Below are 8,373 nucleotides of genomic sequence, written 5' to 3'. Positions count from 1 at the left end.
CTTACCACAGGGCAGGGAACCCGGACTGCTCTCTGGACTGGAAAGGGAGGGGGAGCGGAGTGGGGAGAGGGGGAGAAGGGTGGGAGGAGGGGGAGAAGGGTGGGAGGAGGGGGAGAAGGGTGGGAGGAGGGGGAGAAGGGTGGGAGGAGGGGGAGAAGGGTGGGAGGAGGGGGAGGGAAATGGGAGGCTGGGAGGAGGTGGAAACTTGTTTTTTGTTTTTGTTTTTCTCCTTTTCTCAATAAAAAAAAAGAAAATTAGAGAAGAGGTTGAGCAAGAGGAATAAAGACAAAATTTAAAACTTCAAAAAAAACTAAATCTCCCCTTGTCTAATTTTTAATATCTGTTTCTTAATAGACAAAAAGCTGTCTACTTAATAATCAGGACTGCTTTTTTTGGCTGACAGAGAAATTGAAGAGACAGAACTTTAAAGGTTACTTTGTGACTTGTTTATCACAAGCAGGACTCTCTTTATATTGGCACTGCTCCTTCTAAAAATATTTTTAAAGCTTTGGTATGAAATTAGTTCAGTGTATTACTAATTCTTTTAGACACTTGACACAAGTGTGAGTGATTATTTTACTTTGAAAATGGCAATCATCCTATAAATTCCACTGTACATTCCACAATGTAACTCTGAGAAGGATGGATAAAGTTGTTACTGAATAGCTTGTTTTCAGTGAACTTTCATGTGTTCCTTTTATAACACATGTTTATGTATTTGTTGATAACTGTTTTCATATACCCACTGTATTTTATTCATTTTATTAAGTAATGAGTCAATGTGTGGAAAAGGAAAATTGCCTTTTCTCTGGATTTGTGAGTATAGTAGGGGGTTACGGGCAAGAAAACAATAAAAAAGGCAATAAATTTGATTGTAAATCAAATAAATAAATAAATAAATAAACTTTGATAAGTATTACCACTGTGTCCTTCAACCATCTTGAGGAAGTTTTCACTCCCTCCTATATTTAGATCTACCTGTTCTCCGCTTTGTGGCTAACATAAATTCTGGCTCTTTGCCAAAGTAACAAAACTTATGTTTTAACTTTAGTTTTCATTTCTCTCATGTGAGCAAGCTTGAATATCTCGGAATTTTAGGAACCTGCTTTCCTGGTCTTTGGAGGACATGTTCATATTTTTGGCCCAAATTTGGTTTCGTATTTCATCTTATTATCACTAATTTGAAGGTACTTATTTGGGATCAAGAAACCTGCAAATTATTTTAAATAGAATTAATATCAGCATGTTTTTGAATTTGCATATCTGAAAAAGATAATATTTACTCTCTTGTACCACTTATTGTGATTTTAGACTTTATTGATAAAATATAATTTTATGGCTAAAAAAAAAGAATGTAAGATTTTCTAGGACAAATTCTCCTTTTCCAGGTAAAATAAATTTGATTGGTTTCCTCTCATGATTATTATTATTGAGATAAACTAACATGCAATACTTAATAATATTACCTTGTCACTTACACCATTTTACTTATAATTTAGTTTGTTACTGTCTTGTGAACTTTAAAAGAAAATTATCTGTTGCTTGATTACAGAATAAGAGATGCCAAATAGAAAAAAAAATCTTCATTAGATATTATACACAAAAGTTCCTTTTTTACAATTTTTAATTTTTTAAAGAAATTTGACAACTACAAATATGTACATAATGCATTTCAACCATTCTCCCTCCCTCCCACCTTTCCTGTTTGCTTTCCAATCCATGCAAATACCATCTTAACAAATTCCCTTTCCATATTTATAACTTTGGGTTTTTTCTTATGACCACAGAATTTAACCAGGGCTATTTGTGTAATCCTGAGTTTTAGACTATCCACAGGAGCTTATCTGGCTTTCCTGTTGAGTATACATGTGAAATCAATGACTGAATCTCTATTATAATCTACAAGTATCAACAGTTCAGAAGAATGGTGTATGGTCCAATTGAGTGCTTCTCTGACCCTTGATGTGTGTGTATTAGGGACTCAGTCTTGTAAGATGTTATGAGACATGCTGTGTGGGATAATGCTTTTTTGTACACTGTAAAGATTTGTCACTCATATTGACTTAATAAAACAATGACTGGCCAGTAGCCAGGCAGGAAGTATAGGTAGAGCAATAAGATTAAGAGAATACTGGAAAGAGAAAAAGCACAGAGTCATTTTCACCAAGACATGGAGGAAGCAAGATGAGGATGCTGCACTGATGAAAGGTACCAAGCCATGTGGCTAAGCATAGACTAGTAGAAATGGGTTAAATTAAGAAGCAAGAACTAGCTAGAAATATGCCTGAGCCATCAACCAAACAGTGTTGTAATTATTATAGTTTCTGTGTGACTATTTGAGTCTGGGTGGCTAGGAAATTCAAGCACAGTCTCTGTCTACAGAAGGCCATGTGGCAACGGCTGTGTCATGTCCACAATATAGCATTTCCAGATATTATTCTCATCTTCTGGCTCCTGTACACTTTTCATCCCTCTTCCACACAGTTCTAAGATTTAGAGGTAGTGGTATAAGTGTCCCGCTTAGGGTTAAGCACTCAAGTGTCACTTACTCTGGTCCTTTGAGCAGCCATGAGTCTCTGCATCCACCACAGTTCATTACTGTGGGAATCTATCTGTTCTGGGGAATGCTGGCTGTAGCATGTGTATAGGAGTAGAATGTAAATATTTAGAAGACAGTTTAGAATGACACCTCATTAAACAACTGTAGAAAATTTCCACCATTGAACCTAAGACCCCAGGTGATGGTTTAGAATGGATTTACAGGACTTCAGCAACAACAAATTCAATTTTGCTGCTTTAGAGATCATTCCTCAGCAGCTCAGGAATTGAAGGGGAGACACAGAGCAGGGGATCAATTACTCTATTGACTTTTATATCTGAAGTAGTAAAACTTAGATTTCTGGAGCCAGTGAAAAATAGAAACACACATGCATCTACACACACACACACACACACACACACACACACACACACCCCTCCAAAATGTCAGGATCTCACCTAGGGTGCTGATGGATGGCAAGCCTTCAGCAGATCAGAGAAACTCAAGAGGAGATGCAGAGAAGGCAAACTACTGGACAGAGAAAGAGATACATGAGGACTTTTCTGGAAGCAAAAACTTAGTTCTTCATTTCATTATTGTTTCCATTTCTTGTTCTACTCTATTTTTTCTGATCTGTTCTTCTACCCTGATGTTTCCCTTATTTCTCCTTCCTAATGTCTTCCTTCTCACTACTTCCTGATTTCTTTCTTTTCACTACTACTTCCTGATGTCTTCCTTTTTGTCTACTTCCTGATGACTTCCTTCTTTTCTATTCTTGATGTTTTCCTTCTCACTACTTCCTGTTATCTTCCTTTTCACTACTACTTGCTGGTGTCTTCCTTATCCTCTACTTTCTGATGACTTTTTTCTCATGAATTCCTGCTGACTTTCTTCTCCTCTACTTCATGATGTCTTTCTTCTTGTTATTTATTTTTCTCTTACAGCTTATACATCTAAGAAGAATCTTTCAAGCAATATAAAAATGACAATGTGATTATAACCTATATTTAAGTGAATAATTACAATGAATACAAGTAAAAATGCAACATGCTTCCTATTTCCATTACATTATTAAAGATTTTATGTATTACAGATGACAAACAAATTGTCACCAAGCACTCACATATAGTTAAAACATTTATTTAAAAAAATTTCTCATCGGGGCTTTTAAGTCATAACTGTTTATATAGGCAGTAGTTTTCATAATTGCCAGAAAAACAGGTTGCTAATTTTGCTTTTCATATTTTAGAGTCCTGTTTAACTACCTTAATTAACCATCCACTTCTTTGTTTTCTAGTAGAATAAAATCAATTTTTAAAGCTTTGTGTTAGCTGTGATGCACACTGAAACCTTTAAACACATTTCCAAATATGAAAAAGAACTTGAGTTAACTCCTGGGACTCAATTGTTATTCTTAATCATTTACCTAAACCATAGTCTATATGACTCCTTAAAAGAAAGTCATAAGTCCTAGCTGCCTGGCACTTTCTTGGTACTTTTCTTGGTCATTTTCTATTCTCTGCATCCCCTGCTTTATCAGGGCAGGTGTAGCACTATATCCCATGTTTACGTATATTGATTTTCATACTAAAATAACATCTATCATAATCCCTTACTACATTTGTTAAAAACTTTAATCATCAAAATTCTATTTACGCTATTGCTCCTATTGTTTAAAATCATTACTTCAGTTAAACAATACGGTTTAATAAGAAATCATCTTCATAAAAACCCCCAGGTAAGAACGCCCAATAGAAAGGGATATTTACATGAGATAATCACACTACATTAAATGTAGTGGGGATCCCACACACACAACCATTCACACCATGCTAAATACCAGAGAAAAGTGGCAGCAGCAAGCATGTTAAAATACAGCAGAAGCAAGAGATATTCTGGTACCAAAACATTCAGGGCCTTGCCTATCCAAGATATGCCCATCAAAGCTTTGCATTCTGGTGGGCCAAACTCTGTAATTTAAGTGCTACCTGCTGCTCTATTAACATGACCACATAGTAAAGTTTTAATTATTTAATGTTGGTTTAATTCATCAGAAGTTGAAGAGTATTTTAAAATATCTTTTTCTTAAGAGATAGTAACTGCACATAGGTAATTAATAAGAAGACAATCATTATACAAACTAAGGCCACATGATTCTTCCAGAAGCCCCATGATGAGAGATCGATGGCCTGGGTCATCAAGAATTCCTCTCCGGTACATCTGTAATTCAAAACACATAAAAGTAATGTCAAAGCTTATTCAGTAAATTCACTGTTATTTTCTTATAAAAACTCAGTTTCAACACATCATTAAAAAATTTCATTTTTATATTTAATTGATAGTGGTACTGATGTTGACTACAATTTTGCTATATATATATGTCAATCTGAACTATTTTAATGAGGTACCTTAGTTAATTTCAAAAATCATCCCAAGAGGCATAGCTGTCAAATCCATTTGCAAGTATTGAGGAAGTAGGCTTAGTAAACTTGGCTGTGTCATTCATTTCTAAAGCTGCATGCTGCTTTTTATTCAAAGGGCAAAGGCAAGGATGAAGTACTTGTTTCTCCCAAAGCAGAAAACCTTAGCTTCCAAAGTACACACACAGACACTCTAGGAAATCAAAGCACTGTACAATTCTGCTGACTCAGCAGAAGTCTTGCATAAGAACAGAGCCTCGAATTCTAGATGGAGGAGCAGAGGAGACTAAGCATTTCTGAGAGGAGTCAGTCAATTCTTGTCAGCTCCTGTACTAAGACTGCAGTGACAACCACGGATGCTCAGCTATAAAACATCCCCAGAAGCCCAGGGCACAGACAGAGCCTGGGTAGCAGTTGGAGCACAGTAGGATGCAGGGACACAAACACAGGTTAGGAAAACAGCTGCTGGTAAAGTTCTGGATACACTACAATACTGCCTGTGTATCTTCATCCATGTGTGTCTCCATCCCTGTGTGTTTCCATCCCTATGTGTCTCCACCCCTGTGTATCTCCATCCCTGTGTGTCTCTTAGGATTTAATAGTTTCCAAATCCACTGAAAGGGCATATTTCTTCTCCCTCTTGTGAAGACAATCTTTTTATGAGTATGAGAACTGTGGGTGGATTTCCTTGGTTTCACCTTACCCATCTAAAGTTCTCCTGACCAGAAACTGGTAAGGAATTGGTATTAGAAAGATACCAGGCCACACCAGGATAAAGGAGTTGTGGGAAATAAGACACTCCTGACACTTGCTTTCTTATTTATCAGTAATTCAAACATAAATTTGTACTATTATTATTCATTAGTATTTTGGACACACAAGGGATTTAAGATATCAGCATATTCCTCTCCCATTTGTATATCAAAGTCAAATCAATGAGTATGATCATAGAAAGTAAAAATATTTTATGACATTAAACAAAAATGATATTTCCCTTTCAGCATAGTGAAATCTGTGTTTTACATTACAGGACATATCCTCTGGTAGGACATTTTGCACAAATACACACACATACACACACACTACCCTTTGATTTCCTGAAGTCTCCTAGTGTGTAAGGCAGAGGGAAGACCCTGAATGCTGCCAGGCAGAGCTCAGTCCTTTTGGTTTTTGCTGTCCTCACATTCTTGGGCTCTGCTCACAGGTGCTATAAACTATACATGTAGAAACTGTATGCCCTTGTAAACTATCAGAGTAGCCTATGCCAAACTCAAAGGTTCTGAAACAAGGAATTCAGACCCACAATCAAGACAACAAAACCATTTTAAAGCCCCCCCCCCCCAACCAATTCTGCACATTTTCTACACTAGGGAAGAGTAGAATAGAAACACAGCCATCTGTGCATTGGTTACCATGACTCACTCTGGGGAATGGGTAGAGGACAGAGTGTTAATCCTGAAAGCAGGGTTTTCTCTTCTAAGTCTACAAGCATTCTGTGTCCCCATGGTGACACTGTACACAAGCTTACATTACAAAGTTGTGACATTGACTGATTTCTGCTGTTTTGTGTTCTGGACAGAAGTGTTGTCCCATGAATTCATTGTGGAGCAAAGCCTGTAACACAAACAGGAACAGGGAAAGGCAAATAGTTTAACATTTCCATAAGTTTCCAAAGAATAAACACAGTAATAACTTTAAGTTCAATATTGACCATGATTTTCAGAAAATATTTTTAAAAAACACCCCCATGGTGTTCAGTCTGTCCAACAACACAATCTCCTCCCCAACACTCAGGATGTTTAGGATTAGAATGATGGGGTTTCCCAACTACTGAGAGTTGGACTCTATAACTAGACTACTACAGCCACCTCCTTTTCTCCTAGTCTATAACTGTGTAAACACTGTAACTGAAACAATACTAATGATTTACAACAATATATACTTGCTTGTTTTCACCAAAACCAGTTGTGATTATGGGAGTAAGAAAGTCTACTAAGACACACTTTACAGCAGAGAAAGTTTGGAAACGCCAGTGTGGCTCTGGATATTACATGATTTCTGTTTCTTTTAATTTCCTAAAAAAAAAAACAAAAAAAAAACAAAAAAAAACAAACAACAACAACAACAAAAAAAAAACTTTATATAGCAGTCCCTGGTCCTTTAATCATTTCCTTACTGGGCATAATCTCAACTATTTGCTTTTCATCATACCATCTACCTTTCCCCTTAACTCTGGGACTTTTCTCAACCTTTATTTCCCTCAAATAACACATGACTGGGGGAAACCTGAGATGACTCACTGACCTTTGGCTAAAATCAACAGGAAAGTTTTCATCTTTTGCTTCTGGAAGGAAATTCTTGGGGAGCAGCTAGTTAGAGATTACAGCTGGGGAAAGGACTTGTTTGGGAATCATTTCAATTGCTACAGTTGGAGAACTCAAGTACAGTGACAGACAGGACAACTTACTGTAAACCCATAATGTGGAATGCTCAAGTACTGAATCCATGTGAACTCAGATTTCAAGCTTTCTGGATGTAGTGATAGACCTGAGACATACTACAAAGGACAAAAACTATGAATTAGAACCAGACTAAGAATTCTAGACAAGATTCTTTCTCTTCAAGACCTCTTAATCCTTCTCATCATTTCTGCTGAGACCAGTTCTTTAAAACATTCCTTCAGGTAACTCTAAATAAAATTCTTCACTCTTTGCAAAGCCAAAGCTCTTGTGATTTTTTAAAGAATGACCAGTCTCCCCACTCAGCAGGAGCTACACCTCCAGATATTACATAATTTTTGAAATGGCATGCAATCTATGAACATTCTTTAAACTTTAAATACACCCATCCTACATATTTAAAAACCCTATTTAGATTCTTTATAATATCTAGTTTATGTAGGTATTATTTATGATGAACAAAGACAAACAAGGGACAGCTATGAAGTTCACTTAAAACTGGCCTTACCGATCTTAAGTACACTAAAATATGCAAAACAATGTGTGTGTGGATGCTTATAGATTCATAGGACAAGAATTATGAAAATATCCATACTATCAAAAGCAATAAATAGATTCAATGTAATACTCATCAAAATTTCAATGAAATTCTCAGAAACTAGAAAAACAATATTAAATTTCAAATGGTAATAAAAAAGACCCAGGTTAGATGAACAATCCTAAACATTAACAATAAACCTGTCAGAAAAATCACCACCCATTGGTGAGAGAATCCATCCCCTGTCGTGTGAAGAATAATACATCTTCTCTATTGACAAGGGACTTTAAGTGGGCCTGTCTGCACATCTGGGAACATGAACAACAGACTCTGGCAAACTTGACCACCCATGTGTCCTCTCATAAAGAGGACAGCATGCCTTTTGCTTGGTAGGACCGGGGTTCCACTCAAAGGAAA

At 36.5% G+C, this 8,373-nt stretch overlaps 1 protein-coding gene across 3 annotated transcripts in view; it reads right to left on the bottom strand.

Annotated features, from left to right (window-relative positions):
• Positions 1-4,507: 4,507 nt before the first annotated feature.
• Positions 4,508-8,373, bottom strand: part of LOC121440968 (ATP-binding cassette sub-family G member 3-like) — a 51,924-nt gene continuing 48,058 nt past the window's right edge. For 2 of the 3 annotated variants that reach the window (XM_041642064.1, XM_041642063.1), the window contains exons 14-16: positions 7,427-7,516; positions 6,488-6,573; positions 4,508-4,759 (exon numbers count right to left, since the gene is read on the bottom strand). In XM_041642064.1, coding sequence (XP_041497998.1) covers positions 4,609-4,759; positions 6,488-6,573; positions 7,427-7,516 — 327 coding nt within the window. In that variant the 3' untranslated portion in view covers positions 4,508-4,608. The remainder of the gene's footprint in view (positions 4,760-6,487; positions 6,574-7,426; positions 7,517-8,373) is intronic. The other variant, XM_041642065.1, reaches the window with a different exon arrangement.

This window comes from Microtus oregoni, unplaced genomic scaffold (assembly GCF_018167655.1).
Source record: "Microtus oregoni isolate MIOR12 unplaced genomic scaffold, Mior012 000072F_ref0000427, whole genome shotgun sequence".
Taxonomy (NCBI): Eukaryota; Metazoa; Chordata; class Mammalia; order Rodentia; family Cricetidae; genus Microtus; species Microtus oregoni.
The sequence above is the reverse complement of the archived record's forward strand: the minus strand, read 5'-3'. Positions and strand labels throughout refer to the sequence as shown.